This window comes from Tachyglossus aculeatus, chromosome 16 (genome assembly GCF_015852505.1).
Source record: "Tachyglossus aculeatus isolate mTacAcu1 chromosome 16, mTacAcu1.pri, whole genome shotgun sequence".
Taxonomy (NCBI): domain Eukaryota; kingdom Metazoa; phylum Chordata; class Mammalia; order Monotremata; family Tachyglossidae; genus Tachyglossus; species Tachyglossus aculeatus.
Window position 1 is genome coordinate 35,073,986 of NC_052081.1, and position 20,585 is coordinate 35,094,570.

Genomic DNA, 20,585 nt, shown 5'->3' on the forward strand with positions numbered 1-20,585 from the left:
CAATGGGGAATTCCTGGAAAGATGGTGATCTCTCCCCAAAGCTCGCTCCGCCAGACACAGAGATCAAGCTGATTAAATAAACCGGTAGAAGACAGAAACCCTTCAGAGAAGCAGCATGGCTCAGTGGAAAGAGCACGGGCTTTGGAGTCAAAGGTCATGGGTTCAAATCCCGGCTCCGCCAATTGTCAGCTTTGTGACTTTGGGCAAGTCACTTCTCTGTGCCTCAGTTACCTCATCTGTAAAATGGGGATTAAAACCGTGAACCCCCTGTGGGACAACCTGATCACCTTGTAACCTCCCCAGTGCTTAGAACAGTGTTTTGCACATAGTAAGCGCTTAATAAATGCTATCATTATTATTTAGGTGACATCCAGCCTGTGTAGACTGTGAGCCCACTGTTGTGTAGGGACTGTCTCTATATGTTGCCAACTTGTACTTCCCAAGCGCTTAGTACGGTGCTCTGCACACAGTAAGCGCTCAATAAATACGATTGATTGATTGATTGATTGATTAATTGATCTAGGAACTTGCCTACCTCAGAACAGAGGCCTGGGCAAGATACCTTCAGAAAGAGAAGGATCCAACTCATTATTACTGAGACTTCTTGGAAAGCAATTGAAGTCCTCGCTATCCCAACGATCACAAACTATGTACGATACAACCTTTAAGGGTCCCTCAGCAATTAAAGTTGAAAACAAGCAAGACAGAATAATGTCTAAAGCCCAAGTTGCATTCAGAATTCAACTCATATTTCTAAGGACTTGTCTAAGGGTTTGTTCAGACAGTAATACCAAGTGAGAGAAGAGAAGGTGGCTTGCCTAGCTTTCAATAAGAGTCAAGAACTGAGCCTCCTCCAGAAGAACAGATTAGCCGAACAAAAAGAACTTGCACTAGTTTGTGCATGTACCATATCAAGTGACTGACAGGCTGAAAGCAGCTGATTTGCTTTGCGGGCTGAGAAAAGAATTCAACCATTGAGTAAAAGACAGGTCAGAGCTGGAAGCAGAATTCCGCTCTATAATCTTGGGTCCCGAGCAATTTAATTGCCCGATATTACAAACTACCGCTTTATGTACCACCAGTTCTAACTACGTGACTGTGAGCAGTTTTACAGCTGACCCCCATGGTGGAAAGCATGTTTCATCTACCATCAGATGCAGAGTGGCTTAGAGGAAAGAGCACGGGCTTGGGAGTCAGGCAGACCTGGGTTCTAATCCCGGCTCCACCGCTTGTCTGCTGTGTGACCTTGGGCAGGTCACTTCACTTCCCTGTGCCTCACTTGCCTCATCTGTCAAATGGCGATGAAGACTGGGAGCCCCATGTGGGTCATGGTCTGTGTCTGACCTGATTTGCTCGTAACGACCCCAGCACTTAGTACAATGCCTGGCTCATAGTAAGCACTTAAGTACAATTTTTTTAAAAAAAATAGTGCTAATCTCCTCACTGTGCCTCGTTCTCGCCTGTCCCGCCGTCGACCCCCGGCCCATGTCATCCCCCAGGCCTGGAATGCCCTCCCTCTGCCCATCCGCCAAGCTAGCTCTCTTCCTCCCTTCAAGGCCCTACTGAGGGCTCACCTCCTCCAGGAGGCCTTCCCACACTGAGCCCCCTCCTTCCTCTCCCCCTCATCCCCCTCTCCATCTCCCCATCTTACCTCCTTCCCTTCCCCACAGCACCTGTATATATGTATATGTTTGTACATCATCATCATCATCATCAATCGTATTTATTCAGCGCTTACTATGTGCAGAGCACTGTACTAAGCGCTTGGGAAGTACAAATTGGCAACATATAGAGACAGTCCCTACCCAACAGTGGGCTCACAGTCTAAAAGGGGGAGACAGAGAACAAAACCAAATGTACTAACAAAATAAAATAAATAGAATAGATATGTACAAATAAATTAAATAAATAAATAAATAGAGTAAAAAATATGTACAAACATATATACATATATACAGGTGCTGTGGGGAAGGGAGGGAGGTAAGATGGGGGGATGGAGAGGGTGAAGAGGGGGAGAGGAAGGAAGGGGGTGACAATATAAATTATTATATTTATATAACATAAATGGTGGGCGAGGGGGAGTCAGGTCTGGAACGGGAAGGGGGGAGTAGGGGGCTCCTCCTCCTCCTCATCATCATCAATCGTATTTATTGAGCGCTTACTATGTGCAGAGCACTGTACTAAGCGCTTAGCACATATTTATTACTCTATTTTACTTGTACATATCTATTCTATTTATTTTATTTTGTTAATATGTTTGGTTTTGTTCTCTGTCTCCCCCTTCTAGACTGTGAGCCCACCGTTGGGTTGGGACCGTCTCTATATGTTGCCAACTTGGACTTCCCAAGCGCTTAGTCCAGTGCTCTGCACGCAGTAAGCGCTCAATAAATACGATTGATTGATTGCTTGACTAGTCCTAACTAGTCAGGATCACACTTGGAGAGTTTCCAGTATTCTACCACTCTCGGCTACGGGAGGGAGAGTCAAGCTGAGGCACACACATTCCATTCCTAGCTTGGGCAGTGGCTAGAGAGCAGAAGGCAATCCGCTACAAGTCAAAACTCACCTGCGCCGGGCAGCAGCGGCCCGGGAGAGAGTCCAAGGTGGAGACTCAAATTTACAGCACGGAAGAAGGCAACTGGTGAGCCACTTCCATGTTTTTACCAAGAAAACTCTATGGATACGCTGCCAGAACAACTGCAGATAGAGAGTGGGGTGTTCTGGGAGAGACCGTGTACCTGTATATATGTATATATGTTTGTACATATTTATTACTCTATTTATTTATTTCTTTTACTTGTACATATCTATTCTATTTATTTTATTTTGTTAGCATGTTTGGTTTTGTTCTCTGTCTCCCCCTTTTAGACTGCGAGCCCACCGTTGGGTAGGGACCGTCTCTAGATGTTGCCAACTTGGACTTCCCAAGCGCTTAGGACAGTGCTCTGCCCAAAGGAAGCGCTCAATAAGTACGATTGATTGATTGATTGATTTGCACCTAGTAAGGGCTTAATAAATGCAATTTGATTTAAAAAGCCAAGCACAGCTAAGGAGCCTGCGAGGCTTTTTTTTTTCTTTTTTTGCTGGGGGGAGTTTCTGATGCAGCTGGATCACATGTTTCTAACCATGTCTGTAACGGGCCAAAAGTCTTGTCCTGGCACAGTGGCAATGGTGGCAGTGACAGCGGGAGGCACTCTGCCTCCTCTTCTTCAGCCACCAAAAATTCCCGTTGGCGCAGACATCACTCCCATCCCAAGACTGTGGGCACTCTCCCCTCTGCCTCAGGACTTTTGAGTGGCAGGACCGAACCGCCATTAACAATTCCACCCTAATCATCACTATCAACAACATTTATTAAGCACCTAATTACCGTGTGAAAACACCATCTTCGGCCCTTGGGACTGTACAACGGAAGCATAAGATATGAAACCTGCCCGCAGGCAGCTTACTATCCGGTAGAGGAGAAAAAAGGGCAAGTCGCTTCACTTCTCTGGGCCTCAGTTCCCTCATCTGTAAAATGGGGATGAAGACTGTGAGCCCCCGGTGGGACAACCTGAGCACCTTGTAACCTCCCCAGCGCTTAGAACAGTGCTTTGCACATAGTAAGCGTTTAACAAACACCATCATTATTATCATTATTATTATTAAATAGGCATAGACAGTCAAACATACAACAGGTGAAAGAGGAAGAGCACAGGCCATAAGAAATAGAAACAGGAGTAAGCAATTAAATAAATGGCAAATAAATGTATATACACAATAATAATAATAATGGCATTTATTAAGCGCTTACTATGTGCAAAGCACTGTTCTAAGCACTGGGGAGGTTACAGCGTGGCTCAGCGGAAAGAGCCCGGGGTTTGGAGTCAGGGGTCATGGGTTCAAATCCCAGCTCTGCCAATTGCCAGCTGTGTGACTTTGGGCAAGTCATTTCACTTCTCTGTGCACAGGTGAAAGAGGAAGCGCACAAGCCATAAGAAATAGAAACAGGAGTAAGCAATTAAATAAATGGCAAATAAATGTATATACACAATAATAATAATAATGGCATTTATTAAGCGCTTACTATGTGCAAAGCACTGTTCTAAGCACTGGGGAGGTTACAGCGTGGCTCAGCGGAAAGAGCCCGGGCTTTGGAGTCAGGGGTCATGAGTTCAAATCCCAGCTCTGCCAATTGCCAGCTGTGTGACTTTGGGCAAGTCACTTCACTTCTCTGTGCCTCAGTTCCCTCATCTGTAAAATGGGGATTAAGACTGTGAGCCCCCCCGTGGGACAACCTCCTTGTAACCTCCCCAGCGCTTAGAACAGTGCTATGCACATAGTAAGCGCTTAATAAATGCCATCATCATTATTATTATTACAAGGTGATCAGGTTGTCCCACCAGGGGCTCACAGTCTTCATCCACATTTTATAGATGAGGTAACTGCGGCCCAGAGCAGTGAAGTGGCTTGCCCAAAGTCACACAGCTGACAAGTGGAGGAGCCGGGATTTGAACCCATGACCTCTGACTCCCAAGCCCGAGCTCTTTCCACTGAGCCACGCTGCTCCTCAATGCTGCCCACTGTTGGGTGGGGACTGTCTCTAGATGTTGCCAACCTGTACTTCCCAAGCGCTTAGTACAGTGCTCTGCACACAGTAAGCGTTCAATAAATGTGATTGATTGATTGATGGATTGATTGCTAAGGTGGCTGCAGCAGAACCCAGAAGAAGGGGAGGGGAGTTGGGGAATACTTCTTGGAAGATGTGATTTGCGGGGAAGAGTTTTAAAGATGGGGAGTGATACAGTTTGGCAGATTTTAGCGGGGTGGATCGATGAAGGAGAGACAATAAAGTCACAATAAAGTCAATAAAGTCTGATCCAGCTGCATCAGAAACTCCCCCCCAGCAAAAAAAAAAAAAGCCTTGCAGGCTCCTTAGCTGTGGTTGGCTTTTTTAAAAAAATGAAGGAACAGCGAAAAGGTTAGCCTGGAAGGTGTGAAAAATCTGAGGTGGAATAAAGCTGGAGAAGTGAGCAAATGGGGACTGGAGAGACAACAGGTAGAGAACTTGGAAGTCAACAATTAGGCATTTCTGTAAGAAGAAAGAGGTAGCCATCAGAGGAGCGGATTTTGAGGAGTGAACAATAATGACAGTGTGACTCAGTGGAAAGAGCACAGGCTTTGGAGTCAGAGGTCACGGGTGCAAATCCTGGCTCTGCCAATTATCAGCTGGGTGACTTCGGGCAAGCCACTTAACTTCTCTGGGCCTCAGTTACATCTTCTGGAAAACGGGGATTAAGACTGTGAGCCCCACGTGGGACAACCTGATCACCTTGTATCCCCCCGCCCCCAGCAATTAGAACAGTGCTTTGCACCTAGTAAGCGCTTAACAAATACCATTAAAAAACTGGTAGAGAACTTTGAAGTCCATGATTAGGCATTTCTGTTTTATGTGATAAGAAATAGATGGCCATCGGAGGAGTGGATTCTGAGGAGTGGATAATAATAATAATGGTATTTGTTAAGCACTCACATTATGCCAGGCACTGTACTAAGCGCTGGGTGTGTTCTGTGGCTCAGTGGAAAGAGCATGAGCTTTGGAATCAGAGGTCATGGGTTCGTATCCCAGCTCTGCCACATGTCTGCTGTGTGACCTTGGGCCAGTCACTTAACTTCTCTGAGCCTCAGTTACCTATCTGTAAAATGGGGATTAAGACTGTGAACCCCACGTGGGACAACCTGATCACTTTGTATCCCCCCCCCCCCAGCGCTTAGAACAGCGCTTAACAAATGCCAACATTATTATTATTATTATTATTATTATTATCTCACCAGACCAAGGCAAGTGCAGTAGCTTAGGACAAAGCAGCGTGGCTCAGTGGAAAGAGCAAGGCTTGGGAGTCAGAGGTCATGGGTTCTAATTCCGCCTCTGCCAATTGTTAGCTGTGTGACCTTGGGCAGGTCATTTAGTTTCTCTATGCCTCAGTTACCTCATCTGTAAAATGGGGATGAAGACTGTCAGCCCCACGTGGGACAACCTGATCACCTTGTATCCTCCCCAGCGCTTAGAACGTTGCTTTGCACATAGTAAGCACTTAATAAACGCCATCATCATTATTATTATTATTTGTTAAGCGCCTACTTTATGCCAGGCACTGTACTAAGCGCTGGGTGTGTTCTCAGCAGACCTAGGCAAGTGAGGTAGCCTAGGACAAAGCCACAAGATGTTATCTGAGAATAAACATTTAAAATGTCTGCCACAGACCTTGGGGGTGAATCAATCAATCAATCCTATTTATTGAGTGTTTACTGTGTGCAGAGCACTGCACTAAGCGCTTGGGAAGTACAAGTTGGCAACATACAGAGACAGTCCCTACCCAACAGTGGGCTCACAGTCTAAAAGGGAGAGACAGACAACAAAACCAAACATACTAACAAAATAAAATAAATAGAATAGATATGTACAAGTGAAATAAATAACTGAATAGAGTAATAAAAATGTACAAACATATATACATATATACAGGTGCCGTGGGGAAGGGAAGGAGGTAAGATGAGGGGGATGGAGAGGGGGACGAGGGGAAGAGGAAGGAAGGGGCTCAGTCTGGGTGAAGGGGGAACTGGTAGAGGGGGCAAAAAATAAGGGGACTCGGGGAAAGTGCGGATGGTGGTTGAGGAACAGAAGAGGGGATAATAATAATAATAATAATAATATTGGCATTTGTTAAGCGCTTACTATGTGCAAAGCACTGTTCTAAGCGCTGGGGGGATACAAACTGATCAGGTTGTCCCACGTGGGATTCACAGTCTTAATCCCCATTTTACAAATGAGGGAACTGAGGCTCAGAGAAGTTAAGTGACTTGCCCAAGGTCACACAGCAGACATGTGGCGGAGTCGGGATTCGAACCCATGACCTCTGACTCCAAAGCCCGTGCTCTTTCCACTGAGCCAGGCTGATCCTCTGCCCCTAGAATAAACACGGCATCAGTTTTGGTGTTGGAGAAGCGGAGTCCACTCCCCCGAAGGTATTTGCTGAGCGCTTCCTGAGTGCGGGACACTGTCCTAAGCGTCTGAGAGTCCAGCAGAGTGGGCCCTGCCCCTTTCCTGCCCACGGGGATGGATGTCTTACTTGATTCCTTTGGCGTTGAGGACCAGCAGGGTCCTTTTGGCGTAGGGGCAGAACCGCATGCTGTACACTCGGATCAGGCCCTCGGGGACCGGGCCCGGTGGGGCGCTGCCTGCAACAAAGCAAGAAAGCCCGGTTACTGCTCGGAGGAGGAGGCTCCCCCATCTCCCCACCTCCCCACCTCCCCGGCCTGCTGGGCAAGCAGGGGGTCCGGGGGCGGTGACCCCCAACGGCCTGGGCGTTCAGAATGGTGGTCTTTGGTCGGCGCTTCCTCTGGGCCCAGCACTGTGCCTCAATGGAAAGAGCCCGGGCTTGGGAGTCAGAAGTCATGGGTTCGAATCCTTGTCAGCTGTGCGACTTTGCGCCAGTCACTTCCCTGGGCCTCAGTGACCTCATCTCTAAAATGGGGATGAAGACTGTGAGCCCCACGTGGGACTGCCTGATCACCTTGTATCCCCCCCCAGTGCTTAGTACAGTGCTCTGCACACAGGAAGCGCTCAATAAATACAATTGATTGATTGATTGCTTGGCACATAGTAAGCGCTTAACCAGTGCCGTCGTTTATTGCATATAGCTTTAATTCTATTTGTTCTGACGACTTTGGGACGGCCTGATCACCTTGTATCCCCCCTAGCGCTCAGAACAGTGCTTGGCACATAGTAAGCGCTTAACCAATGCCATCGTTTATTGCATATAGCTTTAATTCTATTTGTTCTGACGACTTTGGGACGGCCTGATCACCTTGTATCCCCCCCAGCGCTTAGAACAGTGCTTGGCACATAGTAAGCGCTTAACCAATGCCATCGTTGATTGCATATAGCTTTAATTCTATTTGTTCTGACGACTTTGGGACGGCCTGATCACCCTTGTATCCTCCCCAGCGCTTAGCACATAGTAAGCACTTAACCAATGCCATCGTTTATTGCCTATAGCTTTAATTCTATTTGTTCTGACGACTTTGGGACGGCCTGATCACCTTGTATCCCCCCCCCCAGCGCTTGGAACAGTGCTTGGCACATAGTAAGCGCTTAACCAATGCCATCGTTTATTGCCTATAGCTTTAATTCTATTTGTTCTGACGACTTTGGGACGGCCTGATCACCTTGTATCCCCCCAGCGCTTAGGACAGTACTTGGCATATAGTAAGCGCTTAACAAATGCCATCGTTTATTGCCTATAGCTTTAATTCTATTTGTTCTGACGACTTTGGGACGGCCTGATCGCCTTGTATCCCCCCCAGTGCTTAGAACAGTGCTTGGCACATAGTAAGCGCTTAACCAATGCCATCGTTTATTGCATATAGCTTTAATTCTATTTGTTCTGACGACTTTGGGGCGGCCTGATCACCTTGTATCCCCCCCCAGCGCTTAGAACAGTGCTTGGCACATAGTAAGCGCTTAACCAATGCCATCGTTTATTGCATATAGCTTTAATTCTATTTGTTCTGACGACTTTGGGACGGCCTGATCACCTTGTATCCCCCCCAGCGCTCAGAACAGTGCTTGGCACATAGTAAGCGCTTAACCAATGCCATCGTTTATTGCATATAGCTTTAATTCTATTTGTTCTGACGACTTTGGGACGGCCTGATCACCTTGTATCCCCCCCAGCGCTCAGAACAGTACTTGGCACATAGTAAGCGCTTAACCAATGCCATCGTTTATTGCATATAGCTTTAATTCTATTTGTTCTGACGACTTTGGGATGGCCTGATCACCTTGTATCCTCCCCAGCGCTTAGCACATAGTAAGCGCTTAACCAATGCCATCGTTTATTGCATATAGCTTTAATTCTATTTGTTCTTATGACTTTGGGACGGCCTGATCACCTTGTATCCCCCCCAGTGCTTAGAACAGTGCTTGGCACATAGGAAGCACTTAACATATGCCATCGTTTATCACACATAGCTTTAATTCTATTTGTTCTGACGACTTTGGGACTGCCTGATCACCTTGTATCCCCCCCAGTGCTCAGAACAGTGCTTGGCACATAGTAAGCACTTAACAAATGCCATCGTTTATTGCCTATAGCTTTAATTCTATTTGTTCTGACGACTTTGGGACGGCCTGATCACCTTGAATCCCCCCAGCGCTTAGAACAGCGCTTGGCACATAGTAAGCGCTTAACCAATGCTATCGTTTATTGCATATAGCTTTAATTCTATTTATTCTGACGACTTTGACCCCCGTCTCCATGCTTTGTTTTGTTGTCTGCCTCCCCCTTCTAGCCTGTGAGCCCGTTGTTGGGTAGGGACTGCCTTTTGTTTTTTAGATCTGGACACATATTTTAAGAGGTCTGAGCACCCATAACAAAAGTTTCTAGTAGAACGAGAAGTCAGCAAGGGGAAATCATCCTCTGATTTATCCATCCCCTTTAAATATCAATATTTAAAGATTCTGGACCTGCAGATAAGGTTGGTACGGAATGACTGGCGAGCCTTCCCTGTTTTTCAGACTGAATGATCCTCAAGCTTTGGCAGTGCTTTTCATTCAGTTTGATGCGGAACAGAACTGGAGGCAGCCGGGCTGCAAAGTCAGGTGGGGACCGTCTATTTGTGGCCCACTTGGCCTTCCCAAGCGCTTAGTCCAGTGCTCCGCACACAATAAGCGCTCAATAAATACGGTTGAATGAGTGAATTGAATGAATTAGAACTTAGAACAGTGCTTTGCACATAGTAAGCGCTTAATAAATGCCATTATTATTATTATTATTATGAGTGAATGACCCCTTCCCCCGAGGACTCACCCTTTCCCAGGCTCCTGGCCGACACCCCCGACATCGCGGCTTGAGGGGCTACTGACTGAGCGGCTACTGGCAAGCTGGGCTAGTGACCGCAGCAGGCGGGGCTAGTGAATGATGCAAGCTCGCCCAGTGGTGGACCTTGTGGGGAGGGACAGTGTCTCTTACATCATCCTCTCCCAAGCGCTTAGTCCAGTGCTCTGCACCCAGTAAGCGCTCAATAAATACGATTGATTGATGGATGAAGCGGTTACTACGTGCAAAGCCCTGTTCTAAGCGCTGGGGAGGCTACAAGGTGATCAGGTGGTCCCACGGGGGGGGCACACAGTCTTAATCAAACATATATGTATATATGTTTGTGCACATTTATTACTCTATTTTACTTGTCCATGTCTATTCTATTTATTTTATTTTGTTAGTATGTTTGGTTTTGTTCTCTGTCTCCCCCTTTTAGACTGTGAGCCCACTGTGGGGTAGGGACTGTCTCTAGATGTTGCCAGCTTGGACTTCCCAAGCGCTTAGTCCAGTGCTCTGCACGCAGTAAGTGCGCAATAAATACGATTGATTGATTGATGAAGCGGTTACTACGTGCAAAGCAATGTTCTAAGCGCTGGGGAGGCTACAAGGTGATCAGGTGGTCCCACGGGGGGGGGGGGCTCACAGTCTTAATCAAACATATATGTATATATGTTTGTGCACATTTATTACTCTATTTTACTTGTCCATGTCTATTCTATTTATTTTATTTTGTTAGTATGTTTGGTTTTGTTCTCTGTCTCCCCCTTTTAGACTGTGAGCCCACTGTGGGGTAGGGGACTGTCTCTAGATGTTGCCAGCTTGGACTTCCCAAGCGCTTAGTCCAGTGCTCTGCACGCAGTAAGTGCGCAATAAATACGATTGATTGATTGATGAAGCGGTTACTACGTGCAAAGCACTGTTCTAAGCGCTGGGGAGGCTACAAGGTGATCAGGTGGTCCCACGGGGGGGGGGGGGGCTCACAGTCTTAATCAAACATATATGTATATATGTTTGTGCACATTTATTACTCTATTTTACTTGTCCATGTCTATTCTATTTATTTTATTTTGTTAGTATGTTTGGTTTTGTTCTCTGTCTCCCCCTTTTAGACTGTGAGCCCACTGTGGGGTAGGGACTGTCTCTAGATGTTGCCAGCTTGGACTTCCCAAGCGCTTAGTCCAGTGCTCTGCACGCAGTAAGTGCGCAATAAATACGATTGATTGATTGATGAAGCGGTTACTACGTGCAAAGCAATGTTCTAAGCGCTGGGGAGGCTACAAGGTGATCAGGTGGTCCCACGGGGGGGGGGGGGGGGCTCACAGTCTTAATCAAACATATATGTATATATGTTTGTGCACATTTATTACTCTATTTTACTTGTCCATGTCTATTCTATTTATTTTATTTTGTTAGTATGTTTGGTTTTGTTCTCTGTCTCCCCCTTTTAGACTGTGAGCCCACTGTGGGGTAGGGACTGTCTCTAGATGTTGCCAGCTTGGACTTCCCAAGCGCTTAGTCCAGTGCTCTGCACGCAGTAAGTGCGCAATAAATACGATTGATTGATGGATGAAGCGGTTACTACGTGCAAAGCCCTGTTCTAAGCGCTGGGGAGGCTACAAGGTGATCAGGTGGTCCCACGGGGGGGGGCACACAGTCTTAATCAAACATATATGTATATATGTTTGTGCACATTTATTACTCTATTTTACTTGTCCATGTCTATTCTATTTATTTTATTTTGTTAGTATGTTTGGTTTTGTTCTCTGTCTCCCCCTTTTAGACTGTGAGCCCACTGTGGGGTAGGGACTGTCTCTAGATGTTGCCAGCTTGGACTTCCCAAGCGCTTAGTCCAGTGCTCTGCACCCAGTAAGCGCTCAATAAATACGATTGATTGATGGATGAAGCGGTTACTACGTGCAAAGCACTGTTCTAAGCGCTGGGGAGGCTACAGGGTGATCAGGTGGTCCCACGGGGTGGGGGGGGGGGGCTCACAGTCTTAATCAAACATATATGCATATATGTTTGTACATATTTATTACTCTATTTATTTTACTTGTACATATCTATTCTGTTTATTTTATTTTGTTAGTATGTTTGGTTTTGTTGTCTGTCTCTCCCTTTTAGACTGTGAGCCCACTGTTGGGTAGGGACCGTCTCTATATGTTGCCAACTTGGACTTCCCAAGCGCTTAGTACAGTGCTCTGCACACAGTAAGCGCTCAATAAATACAATTGATTGATTGATTGATTGATTAATCAGCGTGGCGCAGTGGAAAGAGCCCGGGCTTTGGAGTCAGAGGTCAGGGGTTCAAATCCCGGCTCGGCCAACTGTCATCTGTGTGGCTTTGGGTGAGTCACTCCACTTCTCTGGGCCTCAGTTACCTCATCTGTAAAATACCTATCTATGCTATTTATTTTATTTTGTTAGTATGTTTGGTTTTGTTCTCTGTCTCCCCCTTTTAGACTGTGAGCCCACTGTTGGGTAGGGACCGTCTCTATATGTTGCCAACTTGTACTTCCCAAGCGCTTAGTACAGTGCTCTGCACACAGTAAGCGCTCAATAAATATGATTGATTGATTGATTAAAATGGGGATTAAAACTGTGAGCCCCCGTGGGACAACCTGATCACCTTGTAACCTCCCCAGCGCTTAGAACAGTGCTTTGCACATAATAAGTACTTTACAAATGCCATCATTATTATTATTATTAATCCCCATTTTACAGATGAGATAACTGAGGCCCGGAGAAGTGAAGTGACTTGCCCAAAGTCACACAGCTGACAATTGGCGGAGCCGGCATTTGAACTCATGACCACTGACTCCAAAACCCGGGCTCTTTCCACTGAGCCATGGTGCTTCTCTAAAGAGAATGAATACTAATGAAGAGTTCATTAGTATTTGGACCTCTATGTAATGGCAGGGGACATCAAGATCTTAGTGACTTATTTCCTTTACTATGATGATGATTTCATACAGAAGGGCCTGGGAATCAAAGGTCCTGGTTCTAATCCTGCCTCTGCCATTTGCCTGCTGCATGATCAATCAATCAGTCGTATTTATTGAGCGCTTACTGTGTGCAGAGCACTGTACTAAGCGCTTGAGTAGTACAAGCTGGCAACATATAGAGACGGTCCCTACCCAACAGTGGGCTCACAGGCAACTCAAGTAGTCTAAGTTTTCTCATCTGTAAAATGGGGACTTAATACCTCTTCGCCCTGCTGCTTAAACTCTGAGCCTCATAATAATAATGATGGCATTTATTAAGCACTTACTATGTGCAAAGCACTGTTCTAATTTATTACTCTATTTGTTTATTTATTTATTTATTTATTTTACTTGTACATTTCTATCCTACTTATTTTATTTTGTTGGTATGTTTGGTTCTGTTCTCTGTCTCCCCCTTTTAGACTGTGAGCCCACTGCTGGGTAGGGACTGTCTCTATGTGATGCCAATTTGTACTTCCCAAGCGCTTAGTACAGTGCTCTGCACATAGTAAGCGCTCAATAAATACGATTGATTGATTGATTGATTGGAGAGGTTACAAGGTGATCAGTTTGTCCCACGGGAGGCTCACCGTCTTAATCTCCATTTTACAGATGAGGTAATTGAGGCCCAGAGAAGTGAAGTGACTTGCCCAAAGTCACACAGCTGAAAAGTGGTGGAGCCGGGATTAGAACCCATGACCTCTGACTCCCAAGCCCATGCTCTTTCCACTAAGCCACGCTGCTTCTCTATAGTATAGTGTAATAATAATAATGATGGTATTTAAGCGCTTACTATGTGCAACACACTGTTCTAAGCGCTCGGCATATAGTAAGTGCTTAATTAATGATATTTATTGAGCACTTACTGTGGGCCGAACACTGTTCTAAGCTTGGGAGAGAACGGTAGACATGATCCCTGCCCAGAAGGGCCACAAAATTATATTTTTTATCATTATTAGTATTAGCTTAACAGAACTGCAGTGGTAAAACTGACTTTGCAGCTCAGCTGCCTTCAGTTCTGTTCCGCATCAAAATGAAGGAAAAGCATTGCCAAAGCTTAAGGATCATTCAGTCTGAAAAACAGGGAAGGCTCGCCATTCGTTGCTTGCGTACCAACCTTATCTGCAGGTCCAGAATCTTTAAATATTGATATTTAAAGGGCATAGACAAATCAGAGGATGATTTTCCCTTGCTGACTTCTCTTTCTACTAGAAATGGTTTTTTTTGTAAGTGCTCAGACCTATTAAAATATGTGTCCAGATCTAAAAAAACAAAACAAAAATTGCCGGTCCTAATCCCAAGGTAAACTCAGTTAAAATTACCTTTGTAATGAAGAGTTCTTTCAAAAATATATTTGCTCTGATCGATATATTGTCAAAAGTTTTGTGCTGTCCTGCTAAGGCATTGATTGCTGCAACCTGCTTTATTTTTCTTCCTAAACTCGAACACACAAACCCCGCTGGGCTCCCATTTGAGCTGCCTCCACTCTTGTTGGGAAACACTTAGGTTGGTCATTGATGTAGAAAGTAAATATGTTTTTTATTTGGGAGCTGGGGTAAGGAACTGAATGTGTGGAATCCAGAGACTCCCGACTTCTGTCATTAAAAACCACCAAAACGCTCCGTGTGGCAATCAAGACGTACCCCCCAGAACTGCTACAATTTTGTCCCCATCACCTTTTTTCACAAACCTCACCTTTCTAGCCCCACGCTTCAAGTAGTAGTAATAAAAGTAATAGTATTTATTGAGCACCCAACGGGGTATAATGCACTAATGTATGTATTTGGGAAATCTACTCACCCACAGAGAACTTCCATTCCAACAGGGGAGACAGTTACAGATATTTGCCAATAGAGAAATCCAAATAATAAAATAAGGGTGCAGACTGTGAGTGCCCTGGAAGCCAGGAACTCTGTCGAATTCATTCAATCGTATTTATTGAGCACTTACTGTATGCAGAGCACTTGGGAAGTACAAGTTGGCAACATACGGACACGGTCCCTACCCAACCAAGGGCTCACAGTCTAATTCTTTTCCAATTCAGTGCTGCACACGTTAAACACCTAATAAATACTATTAGAACTACACTGAGCGTCTCACCTAGTTCTCAGCTGCCTCTGTTACTTTTCATTAAAAAATGGTATTTGTTAAATCCTCACTATGCGCCAAACATCGTTCTAAGTGCTGGGGTAGTTACGAGGAAATCAGTTTGGACACAGTCCCTGTCCCACATAGAGCTCACAGTCTAAACTGGAAGGAGGAGGATTTAATCTCCATTTTACAGATGAGGAAACAGACACTAATAATAATAATAATGGTATTTGTTAAGCGCTTACTATGTGCCAAGCACTGTTCAGTTAAGTGACTTGCCCGTGGTCACACAGCAGGCAAGTGGCAGATCTGGGATTAGAAGCCAGATCCTCTGCCTTCATCAGTAACTTTATCTGTAAAATGGGAATTAATATTGTGAGTCCCATGTGGGGGAGGGACTATGTCCAACCTGATCGATTTTTATATCTACCCTGAGCTCAGAACAGTGTTTGACACATAGTGAGTGTTTAACAAATACTGTGAAGAAAATAAAAACCCTACCCCCTCTCTCCCAGCTATACATATATGGAAGTCTGATTCAATTTATGCGAGGGCCTGAATTCTCAAAGGAACTAAATGCTGGAATGACTCGGCATTGTGAACCTTTTCTCCTTTTATCTGTAACGAAGGTCTTAGGAGTGCCTAAAGTCTAACATGAGTATCTAAGTCAGCATGATTCAGCTGATATAGATTTGTGTCAATTAGTAGAAACATTCATTCATTCAATCGTATTTATTGAGCGCTTACTGTGTGCAGAGCACTGTACTAAGCGCTTGGGGAGTACAAGTTGGCAGCATACAGAGACGGTCCCTACCCAACAGTGGGCTCACAGTCTAGAAGCATGACTTGTGTTTATTTTAGACCCCACTAATGTGGGGTTTAAGTGAGGTGGTGGGCTTTCGAGGGATCCCAGAATCAGTGCTGTTTATGGGGGCTGGGGTTGGGATTCTAGAGCAGAGTGCGGGAAATGAATCCTTGATGAAATAGAAAGGGATTCTAGTCTTTTGCTTTCCATTGATGTCCTGATCTGTGAGCCCACTGTTGGGTAGGGACTGTCTCTCTATGTTGCCAACTTGTACTTCCCAAGCGCTTAGTACGGTGCTCTGCACACCGTAAGTGCTCAATAAATACGACTGATTGATTGTGGACAGCTGGGAAATTACGATCGCCAACTGGCTTTGTGCAGAGCACAAAGTACAAGTTGGCAAAATAGAGAGACGGTCCCTACCCAACAACAGGCGCACACAGCTAAGTGGCGGAATCCGCATTCAAACCCAGGACCTCTGACTCCAAAGCCGGGGCTCTTGCCACTGAGCCACGCTGCTTCAATGAATTGCTTAGGCCAGTGCTCTGCATGCAGTAAGCGCCTCAATAAACACGACTGAATGAATGAGTGATTGACTAGATGAGGGAGGGAATGAATGAATGAAAGAAACTGAATTGAGCGCTTAGTCCAGTGCTCTGCACGCAGTAAGCGTCTCAATAAACACGATCGAATGAATGAGTGATTGGATGAGGGAGGGAATGAATGAAAGAAACGGAATTGAGCGCTTAGTCCAGTGCCGTGCACGCAGTAAGCGCTCAATAAACACGATTGAATGAATAAATGATTGATTGGATGAGAGAGGGAATGAATGAATGAAACGGAATTGAGCGCTTAGTCCAGTGCTCTGCACGCAGTAAGCGTCTCAATAAACACAATTGAATGAATGAGTGATTGGATGAGGGAAGGAATGAATGAAAGAAACGGAATTGAGCGCTTAGTCCAGTGCCGTGCACGCAGTAAGCGCTCAATAAACACGACTGAATGAATAAATGATTGATTGGATGAGAGAGGGAATGAATGAATGAAATGGAATTGAGTGCTTAGTCCAGTGCTGTGCACGCAGTAAGCGCCTCAATAAACACGATTGAAGGAATGAGTGATTGATCGGATGAGGGAGGGAATGAATGAAAGAAACGGAATTGAGCGCTTAGTCCAGTGCTCTGCACGCAGTAAGCGCTCAATAAACACGATTGAATGAATGAGTGATTGACTGGATAAGGGAGGGAATGAATGAATGAAAGAAACTGAATTGAGCGCTTAGTCCAGTGCTCTGCACGCAGTAAGCATCTCAATAAACACGATTGAATGAATGAGTGATTGGATGAGGGAGGGAATGAATGAAAGAAACGGAATTGAGCGCTTAGTCCAGTGCCGTGCATGCAGTAAGCGCTCAATAAACACGATTGAATGAATGAGTGATTGATTGGATGAGGGAGGGAATGAATGAACGAAAGAAACGGAATTGGATGAGGGAGGGAATGAATGAACGAAAGAAACGGAATTGAGCGCTTAGTCCATTGCCGTGCACGCAGTAAGCGCTCAATAAACACGATTGAATGAATGAGTGATTGGATGAGGAAGGGAATGAATGAAAGAAACGGAATTGAGCGCTTAGTCCAGTGCTGTGCACGCAGTAAGCGCCTCAATAAACACGATTGAAGGAATGAGTGATTGATTGGATAAGGGAGGGAATGAATGAATGAAACGGAATTGAGCGCTTAGTCCAGTGCTCTGCACGCAGTAAGCGCCTCAATAAACACGATTGAAGGAATGAGTGATTGATCGGATAAGAGAGAGAATGAATGAATGAAAGAAACGGAATTGAGCGCCTAGTCCAGTACTGTGCACGTAGTAAGCGCCTCAATAAACACGATTGAAGGAATGAGTGATTGACTGGATGAGGGAGGGAATGAATGAATGAAAGAAACGGAATTGAGCGCTTAGTCCAGTACTGTGCACGCAGTAAGCGCTCAATAAACACGATTGAATGAATGAGTGATTGGATGAGGGAGGGAATGAATGAAAGAAACGGAATTGAGCGCTTAGTACAGTGCTCTGCACGCAGTAAGCGCCTCAATATACACGATTGAATGAATGAGTGATTGATTGGATGAGGGAGGGAATGAATGAATGAAAGAAACGGAATTGAGCGCTTAGTCCAGTGCCGTGCACGCAGTAAGCGCTCAATAAGCATGATTGAATGAATGAGTGATTGATTGGATGAGGGAGGGAATGAATGAATGAAATGGAATTGAGAGCTTAGTCCAGTGCTGTGCACGCAGTAAGCGCTCAATAAGCACGATTGAATGAATGAGTGATTGATTGGATGAGGGAGGGAATGAATGAATGAAACGGAATTAAGCGCTTAGTCCAGAGCTGTGCACGCAGTAAGCGCCTCAATACACACGATTGAATGAATGAGTGATTGGATGAGGGAGGGAATGAATGAAAGAAACGGAATTGAGCGCTTAGTCCAGTGCTCTGCACGCAGTAAGCGCTCAATAAACACGATTGAAGGAATGAGTGATTGGATGAGGGAGGGAATGAATGAAAGAAACGGAATTGAGCGCTTAGTCCAGTGCTCTGCACGCAGTAAGCGCCTCAATAAACACGATTGAATGAATGAGTGAGTGATTGGATGAGAGAGGGAATGAATGAAAGAAACGGAATTGAGCGCTTAGTCCAGTGCCGTGCACTCAGTAAGCGCCTCAATAAACACGATTGAATGAATGAGTGATTGATTAGATGAGGGAGGGAATGAATGAATGAAACTGAATTGAGCGCTTAGTCCAGGGCCGTGCACGCAGTAAGTACTCAATAAACACGATTGAATGAATAAATGATTGATTGGATGAGGGAGGGAATGAATGAATGAAAGAAACGGAATTGAGCGCTTAGTCCAGTGCTCTGCACACAGTAAGCACTCAATAGACACGATTGAATGAGTGATTGGATGAGGGAGGGAATGAATGAAAGAAACGGAATTGAGCGCTTAGTCCAGTGCTCTGCACGCAGTAAGCGCCTCAATAAACACGATTGAATGAATGAGTGGTTGATTGGATGAGGGAGGGAATGAATGAAAGAAACGGAATTGAGCGCTTAGTCCAGTGCCGTGCACGCAGTAAGCGCTCAATAAACACGATTGAATGAATGAGTGATTGATTGGATGAGGGAGGGAATGAATGAAAGAAACGGAATTGAGCGCTTAGTCCATTGCCGTGCACGCAGTAAGCGCCTCAATAAACACGATTGATTGGATGAGGAAGGGAATGAATGAATGAAAGAAACGGAATTGAGCGCTTAGTCCAGTGCCGCGCACGCAGTAAGCGCCTCAATAAACCCGATTGATTGGATGAGGGAGGGAATGAATGAATGAAAGAAACGGAATTGAGCGCTTAGTCCAGTGCCGTGCACGCAGTAAGCGCTCAATAAACACGACTGATTGGATGAGGGAGGGAATGAATGAATGAAAGAAACGGAATTGAGCGCTTAGTCCAGTGCCGCGCACGCAGTAAGCGCTCAATAAACACGATTGATTGGATGAGGGAGGGAATGAATGAATGAAAGAAACGGAATTGAGCGCTTAGTCCAGTGCCGCGCACGCAGTAAGCGCCTCAATAAACCCGATTCATTGGATGAGGGAGGGAATGAATGAATGAAAGAAACGGAATTGAGCGCTTAGTCCAGTGCCGTGCACGCAGTATGCGCTCAATAAACACGATTGATTGGATGAGGGAGGGAATGAATGAATGAAAGAAACGGAATTGAGCGCTTAGTCCAGTGCCGTGCACGCAGTAAGCGCCTCAATAAACACGATTGATTGGATGAGGGAGGGAATGAATGAATGAAAGAAACGGAATTGAGCGCTTAGTCCAGTGCCGTGCACGCAGTATGCGCTCAATAAACACGACTGATTGGATGAGGGAGGGAATGAATGAATGAATGAATGAATGAAACGGAACTGAGCGCTTAGTCCAGTGGTAAAACGCGCGACTACATGATGCGCTCACTCGAATGAATGAATGAACGACCGCCTGGCGGGCTCCCCGGCTCTCGCGATAACTGAGCGAGCGGGCGGGTGGGTGGGCGGGGATGGGGGGGCGGTGGCTCCCCTCCCGGCCCTCTGATTGGCCGAGGCGGCCGAGGCCTCCGCCAATCCCCGGCGGGATCCCGGCGCGGCGGGGCCAATGGGCGCGGGCGCTGCCGTCTCCTGGATACGCGGGGAAACAAGGCGGCGGCGGTGGTCCAGAGGGCGGCGGCCCAGGTTGGCCATGAGGCCTGTGCAAGAGGAGGCCAGCGATGGGGCCGCCGCATCCCTGGGAGTCAGGTGCGCCCCTGCCCCCTCACATCAATCAGCTCACCTCCTCCAGGAGGCCTTCCCAGCCTGAACCCCCTTTGGAAGAATTCTCTTTATTTTATTTTGTTAGTATGTTTGGTTTTGTTCTCTGTCTCCCCCTTTTGTCCTCATCAATCGTATTTATTGAGCGCTTACTATGTGCAGAGCACTGTACTAAGCGCTTTTAGACTGTGAGCCCACTGTTGGGTAGGGACCGTCTCTAGATGTTGCCAACTTGGACTTCCCAAGCGCTTAGTACAGTGCTCCGCACACAGTAAGCGCTCAATGAATACGATTGATTGATTAATAATGATGATGATGGCATTTATTAAGCGCTCACTATGTGCCAAGCACCGTTCCAAGCGCTGGGAAGGTTACAGGGTTGTCCCACAGGGGGCTCACAGTCTTCATCCCCATTATACAGATGAGGTAGTTGAGGCACAGGGAAGCGAACTTGCCCAAAGTCACACAGCTGACAATTGTCA

At 45.9% G+C, this 20,585-nt stretch overlaps 2 protein-coding genes across 3 annotated transcripts in view; one reads left to right on the forward strand and one right to left on the reverse strand.

The window, feature by feature from the left end:
- GSTO1 (glutathione S-transferase omega 1) overlaps positions 1-20,585 on the reverse strand; it is a 37,168-nt gene that overhangs the window by 13,570 nt on the left and 3,013 nt on the right. The window contains exons 1-2 of one of the 2 annotated variants that reach the window (XM_038757541.1): positions 9,852-9,979; positions 7,110-7,218 (exon numbers count right to left, since the gene is read on the reverse strand). In XM_038757541.1, the coding sequence (XP_038613469.1) occupies positions 7,110-7,218; positions 9,852-9,885 (143 nt within the window). In that variant the 5' untranslated portion in view covers positions 9,886-9,979. Of the gene's footprint in view, positions 1-7,109; positions 7,219-9,851; positions 9,980-20,585 lie in introns of those variants that run through there. The other variant, XM_038757542.1, reaches the window with a different exon arrangement.
- The window catches only part of CFAP43 (cilia and flagella associated protein 43), a 75,860-nt gene continuing 75,310 nt past the window's right edge, over positions 20,036-20,585 (forward strand). Inside the window, exon 1 of the mRNA XM_038757537.1 lies at positions 20,036-20,091. Within this exon, the coding sequence (XP_038613465.1) occupies positions 20,036-20,091 (56 nt within the window). The remainder of the gene's footprint in view (positions 20,092-20,585) is intronic.